We start from the raw sequence: 12,835 nt of genomic DNA, 5'->3' as shown, positions 1-12,835 counted from the left end.
TTCTTTTCCACATGTACCTTCTTTCCACCCACAAGGCTAATTCATTCCCCCAAACTCATTCTTCTCTGCCTTTCCCCAGTTGGTTGCCCCAACTAATAGTCTTGTTTCCTTTAGGCTCAGGAAACCGCCTCTCTCTCTCTCTCTCTCTCTCTCTCTCTCTCTCTCTCTCTCTCTCTCTCTCTCTCTCTGGCATTGCCATCCAATCTCTGCAGAGTTTAGGAGTTCCTCTTAGACTTGCTGTGACCTCCCAGAAAACCTTTATCTCCACCCTTCAGACTTGGGATAGAAGGCAAGAAAGAAGTTGCAACCTGCAAAAGATGGCCCCTGTTAGGACTGAGGAACATGTTCAGACTTTATTATTATCCATTCCCACCCCTCAACCCTATGTGTTCCTTTCATTCTCTATTAGGCAGAGGCAAACATTAGTAATCCACAGGAGCCCTTCTCTCTGAACTCAGAAGTAGCTGATCTTGGGGAACACCAAAGAGAAAGAATGGATACTGGGACAGTAATTAGGCGAAAATAGACTGAAAAAATTTGTCAACCAGCAAATGTTGAAAGCCTAAGGGATCATGCCAGAGGAAAGGTACAGAGAATTAGAGACAAGTAAAGATGCCCAATCTCTAGAATGAGATGTTAGGAGAAGTGGTGAGATGCCCATCCCCTGAAGTGTTCACGCAGAGGCTAAATGACTTCAAAGATCTCCAGCCCTTGGCTTTGGGAGTTTGATATAGGGCAGACTTTGGGAATGTCTTTTATATGACAAAGGGATGCTTTTGGGGTAGACATGTCAAGGTGGCAGAGAGTGGAAGCAGGAGGTGGTCATTGATAGAGCAAACCAGTTTCCAGCAAAGTGTAAGGTTTTTGTTAGGAACCTCAGTTTCTTCATCTGCAAAATAAGTATAAAGATTAACACTACCTACTTTACCAGGTTTTTGTGAAGTAAATGCTTTGTGGACCTTAAAGTCACTTTATAAAGGTGAGATTGTGTTCATGGGAGGCATTGTAGAGCTTGGGATAAGTTAGGGATTGGAAGGGAGCCCCCTTTTCTGCAGAGGTGGGGTGGGGCAGGACTACCCATCAGACACACACAGTCTCCCCATATACAGTGTACACAGTCATCTGCTTCCCTTAACCCTCAGATGGTACATGCACATGGACTGGCAGGCTTCCCCCCAAACCAGAGTGTACCCTAGCACACAGTGCCACAGACTTGGGGCACGCACACACACACACACACACGCACACACATACACATGTCTCTCACTCGCCGGGCGATGTTAACATCTCATTATCTTTGTTACTGTAATTACATTATCCGCTGCTTTATGCAGAATTATCCTCCGAGGACTAATTGATGGCTCCATGTTTAATTCATTAATCATTAGCATCAAATTCGACAATTACAGTGCACACTGATTGTGGGATTGCAGGCGTAATGAGGGGAGAATTAACAAAGAGAAAGGAAAGCACTTTCCCTCCCTCAGGGCTTCTAGTTGGGGGGCCATGGGGTGGGGGGGCTTGAGGAGGGACTGGTCCAGAGTTGGGTGGGGCAGGGAATAAGAAGGGGGCTGGGTTTGGGAAACCCAGAGCAAGGTACACATCTCCCTACATTCGATAGACCTGGAAAAAGGGAATCTGTGGAGAGGGACTGAGAGGGGTCACGCCAACCCTTTTGGCCCTTGGCAGGAGAATAAATGGATGTAAGTGGGGTGGAGATGAGTCTGAGGAGAGATTGGAAGCATGGGAGGTGGGAGGGAGGTAGTATAGCTTAGACTTTCTTAATTCAACAAGTAGCTATTAGGTTTATCCAGCCCTTAGCAAGGAGGCATTTCCTCCTGCCTGAGAAGTGAGACACGTTGCTGCCCACAAGGAGCAAACATTCTCCATAGAATGGCGAATCTGTTCAAACTGGATGTTCCAGTCTGGCCCTTAGCCTGTGAAGAGACCTCAACCCTACCCTGCTATAGGGCCTGTTTCCTAATTTCCAGTTGACCTTGAACACCTCATTTCTAACCAAAAGAGTGACTGACCCAGTAAAACTCCACCGAGCCACTCAGCTTCTAGTTGTCCAAAATGCATCATATTCCTCAGTTCCTCATTTCTCAGTTTCCCAATCCCAAGCTTCCCTGTTTTCCTCCCTCCACATCCCACAACTGACCTGTAGACTTCTAGATCACCCCAGCAATGAGACCCTGAATGAGGAGAATTTGGAAAGATGCCCAAAGAGCCCCATGGGGAGCTCCCCCAAACCCTACCCAAAATAACCCTGGGGCTTCTTAGGACTGTGGTACCCTTACGGCCGTTTCCCCTTAGCTCTGCCATCCTTCCCTGATGGGAAACGAAAGATTAATTTTCTCCAGCCCAACAGGATAATTACTAATACTAATTAGACATAATTACTTGAATTTGATACACTTATTCCTCGTTAGAATGGCAGTGAAGCTGACGCAAAGCAAGTGACACATGTAGAATGGGATTTGGGGTACAGAGGCTGGAGCTTGGATGAGGATGGGGTCTATTAGAGTTGGTTTTTCCCTGGTCTTAAGTCCCAACTGTTTAGGGGGTCCCTACCTGAGACTGGAGGCCCCTTGACGTTCAACTGATCACCCCCATCCCAAACTATATATCCCTTCTATCCCTCCAGGGAGTTCACCAACTCCTGTGGCCTTTCTTTGAGCTCCCCATGATCCCAGAGATGTAAGGCTGGGGTTGGAAGACATACGTTCATGGAGATATAAGGGGAAGGAATAGGGAACCAGTGACACAGATATCTGAGGGGCGGATGAAAAGTGTAGGGACAGGTGCCATTCTGTTCCTTTGAGGAGATGACAAGATAGAACTGTCCTCACTTGGGTGAGTGGGGTGCCTGCCAACTGAGAGAGGCAAGAAGGGACATGGGACAAAGCAGGAAGGAATCGGAAGCTCGGGATGCTGAGCACTGACCCACCTTGAATGTGTAATCCTAGACAAAGCACTAATCTCTCTGGCACCCCAGTTTCTTCTCTATAAAAGGAAGGAGTTAGATTAAATGGCCTCTGAAGTCCCTTTTAGCTGGAAATCTTTGATCCTGTAAGAATGAGATGTCTCACCATTCTCTGTCCTACCTATCTGCCCTAAGAGGGAAGAAGATCTAGCCTTAGGAAAATCTTTGATATTTTATTGCTGTGTGACCTTGGGAAGCCTGCTTCGCTTCTCTGAGCCTATGCTCATGGAGTCAACAAGGTTCCCCAGCCCTAGTTATTTGCCTCTCAGAGTTGTTCAGGAGTGTGCTCTCACATCTCCTGGACAACCATAAGCCATTCTTTTTGAGGGAGGGGCTTTGCTTGTGCTCACCCCGATGGAGCCCAGGGGCCCCCAGCTGAGCCTCTGCTCCACCCTTTCAGGTGCTCCCCACTCAGCCAGCAGCACCTCCCTTCACTCGGACCGGTCCCTGAGCAGCTCTGCACTGGCAGGCCCCCGGCCTGATGGACTCCATCAGCGCTCCTGCTCAGTATCTAGTGCTGACCAGTGGAGTGAAGCCACTGCCCTGCCCCCGGGCATCCAGCATCCTGGTGAGTGACTTCCCTGGGGGAACAGGGTTGAGGGCTGTGGGGGGAGCCACAGTGGCCTCAGCAGAGGTTCACCCAAGTGTTCAGGGCTTCCCAGAGGTGGGACCTGGAGGGTCTTTGACCCTCCCCACCCACTGGCACAACCCCAGCTTTCTGCTTCCCGTGCCAGTCCCCACTTCCCCAGCCCCCCCCCTTTGAGAAGAGCCTAGCCCCTCATGGGCCCGGGGCAGAGCTGGTGGTGGCTCCTCGATCCCCATCAGCCCCCCGTGCAGTCAGCTCATCAGCCTCCCGGTGGGGGGCAGGCGGGCGCTGGCTGAAGGAGGGATGATCGAGCTGAGGGCGGGCTTTTGAGAGCTGTATTGGGGAAAGTGAGAGGGTTGGGGGGGGTTGTCTTCCCCTGAGGAATAGTGAGGGGGCCTGGGGGGCATGGGCAGACAGGAATTCAGGAGCTGGAAAGGAGGGAGAGAAGGCTTCTCCAGAAGGCCCTTCCCCTCGCTCCACCTTATTACCTTGTTTGGTTCAAGGCTCCACCCTCCTCCCTTTTCCCTCCTCTCCCCCCCTTTCTTCCCTAGCTTCTTTTTCTGTAGTCTCATCATTACGTCTTTGCACCACCTTCGCTTTAGCGTTTTATTCCTTCTTTATTTCCCTTTCTCTGTTTCCCTGTCCTTCCCTCTTCCCTCCTGTTCAGCCTTCTCGGCTTAGGGTGTGCCACCCCCAGGTGAGTCCCTACCTTCTGTTCTAGTAGGCATCAGATCCAGACTGACGGCATGCAAAAGTCTGGGGCTGATCTGAGCAGCAGCAGCAGCAGCTGGCGACCCCGGCCATCTCCCCCAGTCTAGTTTCAGAGGAAGACTCTAAGCCCAGGCTCCTACCCCACATTGAACCATGTACCACCCCCAGCTCTAGCTTGCCAAGTCCCTGGAGCTCAGGTGCCTCCAAGACCCCGGCCCCTTCTCTGGGAGCCTCAGGCCCTTGAGCGGGGAGGCAGAGGATGGGAGGGTGGAGGGGCCTTCCCTTGGGCTCCGGCTCTGATGGTCTATTACTGCCATCAGTGAGGCCCTGCTGGTGAGGCAGGGAGGAGGGAGGGGAGGAGGGAGGGAGAGAAAGAGCGTGTCTGCCTCTAATGAAGTTTGACATTTAGTGGTGAGCGCCGGGCGGGGTGTGGGAGACGGGAGCTTGATTAGCGCGCTCTAATTGACAGTAATTAGGCAGCTCCCTGATTGTTTCTAATTCTGCTATTAATTGTGAGGAGCGGGGAGTGTGATTGAGGATAAATTTGGTGCGGAGCTGCCGGGGATGCAGCTCCCTGTGAGTTCCCTGGGCCGCCCTCCACCCCTTCAAGCTGCGGGAACTGAGTCCCCTCCTGCCCCCCAACTCGTATGTACCCATTACCTCCACCCCAAGTCGTTCAGTGCCTTCCCACTCCCCAGACATCACCAGGAAGAGCCCTCCCACTTCCCATCTCCTGGGGATCAAAGCCCAGGACATGATCACAGATCTGAGGGCAGAACCCATCCCCTGGGGATGGAATCAGAAATGGATCCACTGGAAGCTCTGGGCTCCCCTGCTGGGCCTTCATCCTGCCTACTCCAACCTGGGCCTTCTCTTTGCTCTTTCTACCTTTTTTTCCCCTTTTTTTCCCTTTTCCCAGCCAGTGGCCCCTCTGACGTGCTCAGCTCCAGCCCCAAGCTGGAGCCTCCTCCATCTCCCCATGCGAACCGTAAAAAGCACCGTCGGAAAAAGAGCACGGGCACCCCCCGACCGGATGGCCCCACTAGCACGGCTGAAGGTAAAGGGAGCCAAGGGCAGACTCAGGACAGATCACCCTGACCATTATTCGATGACTACTAAGGGAACTCTTAGTCGTCCAGGCACAGTATTTATGAATTGAAGTAACCAGGTTGCAATTTAACCTCAATTCTCCTGTTGTGGATGGGAATTAGAAAATAGATCTGTTTAATCACTAGCTTCCAAAAATCTTTCCATGTCTTCCCTGTATCTTTGAAGCTCTGAGTTACACAGTAGGCACTTTACATTATTACTTATTGATTAGCTATTCTGCAGACTTTTGTGTCTTCTCAGACTCAGCTTCAACTAAGTGATTCCTACTCCTGTTTTTCCACCCTTGTATTAGTTCTTGTGACTCTCTGGAGTCTTCCCAAAGTACTCTATGTTGCCCTTCATCAATTGTCCAAATTGGCTTCTTTGCTCCTGAGCAGGTCTGACCAATGTTGCTGCCAGGTAGCAAAGTGGATAGAGCACCAGCCCTACAGTCAGGAGGACCTGAGTTCAGATCTGACCTCATACTCACTAGCTATGTGACCCTGGGCAAGTCACTTAACTCCAATGTCCTTCATCCGAGCTGGTTAGCAGTGTCAGGGACATGGGTACAGCAGGACTGTGGGACTGTGACACCCCATCCTCAACACCTCCCACCACCACTACCAGCCTCTTATTGGGGGAAATGGGCCTAAGAAATATGGGATCCCATGAATCAGGGATCTGATTCTACACACTTACATTCCCTCAGCCCCTGCTGAGGAATTTGGACTTTGTTTTTAGTGCTCAGAATTTTTGATTGCAGTCAGGCTAGGGAAGATTCCAGAGAGGCCAGTCTAGATAGAAGCAGGGGCAGTGAAGCTCTGAGGAGTGGTGAGAGGAAGAAGTGAAGGGTGGAGGCCTCAGGATCCAACAGGTGAATGAAGGTAAAGCAAAGCCAGAGCTTCTTTGCCTTTGGCCTTGTGTTGATATCCCCTGTGTAGATCTTCCCCCCCACAACACATACACACACACACACACACACACAGACAATCACAATCACACTGCTTATTAGGGATTGTATACCCACTGGGCATTGACCAGTGGGGTTGAGATTAATGTGGTTGTCATCTGGGGGACCTCAGGGAGGGGTACTTAAAACGTCACCAGATTGCTGGGGACCATGGCCCAGAGCCATGTGCTTACAGCTACAGATGTTCTCAGGTTCCTGTCTGAGTACATGTTCTTGTCCATGGATAGAACCCCTCTTTCTCTCCCAGCTCCCCTGCCCTTCCAGTGTGTCTGTGATGGGATGGTGGGGGAGGGGGGATTGGTTCCCCGGAGCCCCTCGCTGACGCCGTCAGGAATATTGGGTTTAATGAGCTGCAAAATGAGGCGGCTGCAGCTGACATGTACGGATGGCGCCCGCATTCTCCTCAACTCCCCTACCCCCACCCCCTCTTAACACTTACCTCCTAGCACCCCCTTCCCAGACAAATGACTTTGGAGCCTTTCATGGACATTGTACCCCTTTTATTAGGCAACGAGAGCCCTATTTTATTCTCTTGGAAGAGCCCCCAAACACCTTTCTCTTACTTTCCCCTCCACACCCCCCCCCCAACCAGGCTTTGGTCTACCCTGTCCTCACCTTCCACAGGTAGCACAGGTCTAAGGATTTAACCTGTAGGAATCCCTACTACTCTTGTGCTTGTGTCCCCTGTCTTGGTTTTGGAAAGACCATTCCTGGACTGGGGGGCAGGAGGGAGGGAGGGGGAGAACAGCTCTCTGAGAGCTTCTGTGCTGTGGTGGAAGGTAGGAAGGAAGGATGGTGGCCGAGTAGGACACTGCCTGTCTGCGGGAGGCAAGATGATTGACTGTGAAGCTGTACCTTCTGTTTCCTGACTCATTCTTTGCCCATCCTCCACCCTATGCCCCCAAAACAACCATTTTTATAGATGCAGAAGAGTCATTCGAGTTCATGGTGGTGTCACTTACGGGGCAGACGTGGCACTTTGAGGCCTCTACGGCAGAAGAGCGGGAGCTTTGGGTACAGAGCGTCCAGGCTCAGATCCTCGCCAGCCTACAGGGTTGTAGAAGTGCCAAGGACAAGGTAAGAAGATTGGAGGTCCGGGAAAGCCTGGGGAGCACCCCCCATGTCCCCCTACCAGGAGTGGGTGTGGGTTATAGACATGACTGGGAGGGGCTTACTTGGGAGGAGGCAAAGGGAGTTAAGTCTGCATGACCCCCAGCAAGGGTGGCCCTGGGGCCCACAGCCCTGTCTCCTACCCTGTTGCAGACTCGCCTGGGCAGTCAGAACTCAGCCCTGGCCGTGCAAGCCGTCAGAACAGCCCGGGGCAACAGCTTCTGTATTGACTGTGACTCTCCCAGTGAGTGTTTAGAGGGCCGGGGGAGCAAGGGGGTGCTGGGTTGGGGAGAGCTAGAGGAATGGGCCTGGATCAGCCTGGTCTTCTTGTCTCCTGACTCTTTCCTCACCAGACCCAGACTGGGCCAGCCTGAATCTGGGGGCTCTGATGTGCATAGAATGCTCAGGAATCCACCGGCACCTGGGGGCCCACCTGTCTCGCGTTCGTTCCCTTGATCTGGATGACTGGCCCCCTGAGCTGTTGGCTGTGATGACCGCTATGGGCAATGCTTTGGCCAATAGCGTCTGGGAAGGGGCCCTGGACGGCTATGCCAAGCCAGGACCCGAGGCTTGCAGGTAGGTGAGGGTGAGGGTCAAGGTCGTTGAACAAGTGACAATGGGGAGGGAAGGAAGTCATCTTGGGGCCCTCCTGGTGGAAAGGGGATGGGGAGAGTTGCCACTGGCCAGCCAGGCCTCTGAAATGTGCTAGAAGGGTTAAAGATAGGATAGCAGCCGCTTCTGCTCAGCAGTGGGGCCCCTGGGGCAGCCCCTCCCCCCCAGGCCTGTCACTCAGGCCTCTCACAACAACGGGCCCTTTCTGAGCTGTTATCAGTGGGTCAGGGGGCCGCTGGGAGCGCATGCGCAGGGTGCCTATCTCTCACTTGCTTGAGGTGCCCCAGACTCTGCAGAGATGGGGAGAATGGGTGGGAGATAGGGTAGTGCGTGTCCCCTGTATCACAAGTTCCCCCCCTTTTGTTCCCAGCCGACAAGCAAGGTGGGGGAGGAACAGATAAGCTTCCTCTTGGGCCATTACTTCATCCTGCTGCCCCCCATCCTCATTCCTGCTGACCCATGGGCCTCCCTGAAGCCCCCTCCCCACAGTACTCTTACCACCACCCCTTCAGTGCCTATGCCCCTCTGTCCTGTGTCTGAGATGCAATATTGTGGGCCTGGTTCCTCTCATTTCTGCCTTGTGCAGCTCTCCTCCTCAGGCTTCTTGCCCATTCCTTGCCCTAGCCCTTGCCTTGAGCATGATTCTCCTCTTCAGCCTCATGAGACTCTCTTCCTCTTCTTCCTCCTCATCATCATCAGCCTTTTTGCCCATGCCCTATCCTGGCTCTTCTTTAAGCATAATTCTCACCAGCTTCATGAGGTTCTTTTCCTCCTCTTCCTCCTCCTTCCCCTCTTTCTCCTTCTCTTTCCTCCTCCTCCTCCAGTTTCTTGCCCATGCCCTGCCCTGGCCCTGCCTTGAAGCACGCTTCTCCTTTTCGGCTTCCTTCCCACCCACCCCCCTCGAGGGGGCTCCTGCCTCATGACTGCCCCTGTCCAACTCCCAGCCAGGCTCATGCCTCGGTGGGCCTATGTTTTCAGGGAGGAGAAGGAGCACTGGATCAGGGCCAAGTATGAACAGAAGCTGTTCCTGGCCCCCCTGCCCAGCTCGGATGTACCCCTGGGGCAGCAGCTCCTTCGGGCCGTGGTGGAAGATGACCTGCGGCTACTGGTAATGCTGTTGGCCCACGGCTCCAAGGAGGAGGTGAATGAGACCTATGGGGATGGAGATGGGCGCACTGCCCTGCATCTCTCCAGTGCCATGGCGAATGTGGTCTTCACACAGCTGCTTATCTGGGTGAGTGGCAGTCTCCCTCTCCTCCCTTGAAGCCCCCTGACCCTCAGCCTCAGCCCCAGCCCAGCCAGGTCCCTTCGCCCTGCCCTCCCCATCCCTTGCCTTCTATGGCACCTGCTCTCTCTCCTTCGGCCTCCCCTTCCCCTTCTCCAGGGTTGAGCTCAAGTCTGCATTCTCTTCACAGTACGGGGTGGATGTGAGGAGCCGGGACGCTCGGGGCCTGACTCCACTGGCCTACGCCCGCCGCGCCGGCAGCCAGGAGTGTGTGGATATCCTGCTGCAGCATGGCTGCCCTGGGGAGGGTGCCGGCCTGACTCCAACCCCTACCAATGGTTCTAGCACTTCTGCTGAGCTACACCGAAGCCCCAGCCTCCTGTGAGGCCTGGGGAGGATTGCGGGGGGAGAGGGTCCAAGGAGACCTCAGGACCTGGGGCTCACCTCCCTCCCCCTGCAGGAAAGGGGGAGAGAGATGCATAGGCAAAGGGAGACATGGGACAAGATGAGGTGGAATGAATGAAAGGAGAGATGAGATGAGGAGAGCAGAAGACAAAGGGAGGGATTGGGACCAAAGTCCATCCCAGGGCCCTGTCCCAAAGGGAGGAGTGGACTGTCTAGCCTAGTGCCCCATAGGTGCCATTGAAAAGGGACAGGCCCTTTGGAGGCACCTGAAGGGAGGGGGGAGCAGGCCCTCTCCCCTTCCCTTGCCTCCTGCCCTTCAACTTCACCTTCAGGGTTTCATCTGAGAGTCCAGATTAGCCTGGAGATGAGGTGTGGAAAGTGGAAAGGGCCTGGTGCAGAGCGCCGGATGAAGAACCCGATGAGTTGGGCAAGGGGATCTGTGAGCCCCATGTAAAATCTGTACATTGGAATATTTATGTTTGTGTACATATGTGTGTGTGACGAGACCAATAAATCAGACTGTGTGTGTGTGTGTGTGTGTATGTGTGTGTCCACCGTGTCCATCCGTCCCCCATGGCTGCCTCACTCTCGTGACATTCTCATCTCTGCCTCCCCATGGACCCACCTCCCCATCCTTGGGCACCATCTCCCAGTTGGCTTGTCCCAACTGTGCCCCTCATCCCCTCTCCTAGCTTGGATCCTCCTGGTGTCCTTCCTCTCAACCTTCCTTCTCGGTTTCAATTCCTGAACCTCCTTAAAAGAAGCATGATGACTGGGGACCCATCCATTCCTTGGGGTCAGAATTCCAGTGGGTATGTTCACAAAGTAGAGGATGTGGGACTGTTACTTAACTACTTCTTCCCTTCTTTCCACCTCCTCGCCCTAAAGGGTTTCTGCTGCCTATTGCCTTCTCTTGTTTGGATGGAGCATCTCAGTGACATCACCTTCCAGATATTACATGTGAAAGCCAACCCATAGGAAGACTGAGTCATTGCCTCAGAATTCAAGTTCACAGGATCGTAGAATTTAGGTCTGAAAAGGACTGAATCCTTTACAACTCCCTCATTTTGTATATGAGAAAACTTAGGCCCAGAAAGGTGACTTTTCTAAGGTCTCAAGAGTAAGAAACCAAATAGGGTTTTGAATCCAGAATTTAGGACTCCAGTTGGAAGGAGTCTCAAGAATTATTAAGGTGGAGTCCGGAGCTTATAGAGAGGAAAGATAGTCAAGTACAAATTTGATCCCACCCTAAGAGGGTTTAAGAATATCAGTGATTCCAAGTGTGGGGGACTTAGCTGGTGTGGTCACTCAGGCCAGGAAGTTTTAGGTCTGAACCTTAACCAGCATCCCTCTAGTTTGAGTATCCCCTGACTCTGGGCAGAGTTCATGGACAGAGCTACTGCCCTCCCTTTGTGACAACAGGCAGGTCTGTCCTTGGAGCTGCCATCCTCCTGTACTCTGTGTGTCCAGTTTCACATACACCCTGGCCTCTGGCCCTGGCCTGACTGGAGCTGCATGCTCTGCTTTCTTGGCTGTTCTCAGAGAAAGGAACCTTGGGATGGGGGGGGGGGGGGGGGCTTGTGTCCCTTGACTTTGAAAGAGAAGCTGGATTGCCTCCCCTTTGCCCCATGCATCTGCTCCAGTTTTCAACCTACTTTAGCATGCTTTGCACTGTGGTCAGAGGGGCAAATTTAGGATTGCTCAGTCTTCACATCCCTTGGAAGGGTGAGGTTGGGGAGCACTCTGGTTTGCTGGTGCCTGCAAATCTGTAAATAACCAAATGACGCTGATCATAAAGGAGGTGTTTATTTTATTCTTGCTGCAACCTCTTGGAGAACTTGAGACCTCAATTGGGGGTGGGAGATGAGGGTTAAAGTGGGAGGCCAAAGGACGGAAGTGCAGGATGCAGCCAGGTCCCTTGACTCCCACCTGGAGCAGTCATTGCTAATAGTGCTTTGAGGTTGGCTATGGATCTCCACATCTACTCTGTGGGATGGGGGAAGCCACAGCTTATAATGCACAGCTAAGAATTACGAAACACTTGTCATTTGACCAGTAATCAAAAGATCTGAGTTTGAGGAGTCTTGTTTGTGACTTTTTCCCAGATGACCCCTTTAGCTTTCTTTATCTTGACATATCCCAAATCCCTTTTAGATGGGGGAAGGGGGACAAGGAACACAGGGTCATAGGTGTACTCTACCCCCACCCTCAAACCTTCAAATAGAACTAATTAGGCTAAAATTATCTGGACCTGATGATGCACTTCCCAAAGACCAACCCTATAGTTAGTTGCCTAAGCTTTGGTAGAAAACTAAAGATTGTAAGGGAGTCTGACCTTGCTCCAAGTTCCTGGTTAAAAGGATTCAGGGAAGATTTGTGGACCAGAGACCCTTCCCAGCTATTCAGCATCACCTCAACAATAGTATAATACTTTCCCTAAACTTAAGTGCTATCCTGTCCCCAGGAGTTGTCAGTCTTACTCCCAAACTTGGGAGAAATGGTTGTCAAAACCATATGGGTTAACTGGGCTGCCTCAATCTCAGTTCTTCCATTGACTTACCTTGCTATTAGAGAAAAAAACAGTCACACAATCCTAAGGATAAATGTTTGGCTTTCTTGCTATCTTCTAGGTTCAGTCTTCATAAATAGCATTTGAAATGTTGCTTTAAAAGGCTAAGATAGGGGGTGGCTAGGTGTCGCAGTGGCCTGGAGTCAGGAGTACCTGGGTTCAAACCCGACCTTAGACACTTAATAATTACCCAGCTGTGTGGCCTTGAGCAAGCCACTTAACCCCATTTGCCTTGCAAAAGTACTAAAAAAAAAAGACTAAAATAGAAGCTCTCAACTATGAGTGGACTATATGTCAACAAGAAGAGGGAGTAGCTCATTTTTTTTTTTTAATTTATGGTCACACAGCTAAGATAATTATTGTGTCTCGGGTCACATTTGAGCTCAGGTTCCTCCTGACTCCAGGGTAGGCACCCTATCCACCTAGCTGCCTGCCTCTGGCTCTTCTCTTTTAAGATCATCCCAGTTATCTATATCTCATTTCCTTTTGGCTTTAGAATTCTCCAAGTCCTTCCCCTTCCCATTCATTCCAGTTGGAGCTTGAATCAGCAAACCCTTTCCTGGGGATCCTCA

The 12,835-nt window shown here is 52.0% G+C and overlaps 1 protein-coding gene across 3 annotated transcripts in view; it reads left to right on the top strand.

The window, feature by feature from the left end:
* The window catches only part of AGAP3 (ArfGAP with GTPase domain, ankyrin repeat and PH domain 3), an 81,199-nt gene extending 70,977 nt beyond the window's left edge, over positions 1-10,222 (top strand). For 2 of the 3 annotated variants that reach the window (XM_074193349.1, XM_074193350.1), the window contains exons 12-18: positions 3,387-3,554; positions 5,203-5,340; positions 7,265-7,419; positions 7,606-7,696; positions 7,806-8,028; positions 9,043-9,298; positions 9,480-10,222. In XM_074193349.1, coding sequence (XP_074049450.1) covers positions 3,387-3,554; positions 5,203-5,340; positions 7,265-7,419; positions 7,606-7,696; positions 7,806-8,028; positions 9,043-9,298; positions 9,480-9,674 — 1,226 coding nt within the window. In that variant the 3' untranslated portion in view covers positions 9,675-10,222. Of the gene's footprint in view, positions 1-931; positions 980-3,386; positions 3,555-5,202; positions 5,341-7,264; positions 7,420-7,605; positions 7,697-7,805; positions 8,029-9,042; positions 9,299-9,479 lie in introns of all 3 variants that reach the window. The other variant, XM_074193348.1, reaches the window with a different exon arrangement.
* The last annotated feature ends 2,613 nt before the right edge of the window (positions 10,223-12,835 follow it).

The sequence above is a fragment of the Macrotis lagotis genome, chromosome 7, assembly GCF_037893015.1.
Source record: "Macrotis lagotis isolate mMagLag1 chromosome 7, bilby.v1.9.chrom.fasta, whole genome shotgun sequence".
NCBI lineage: Eukaryota > Metazoa > Chordata > Mammalia > Peramelemorphia > Peramelidae > Macrotis > Macrotis lagotis.
Note: the sequence above shows the minus strand (reverse complement) of the source record. Positions and strands in the feature narration are given on the sequence as shown.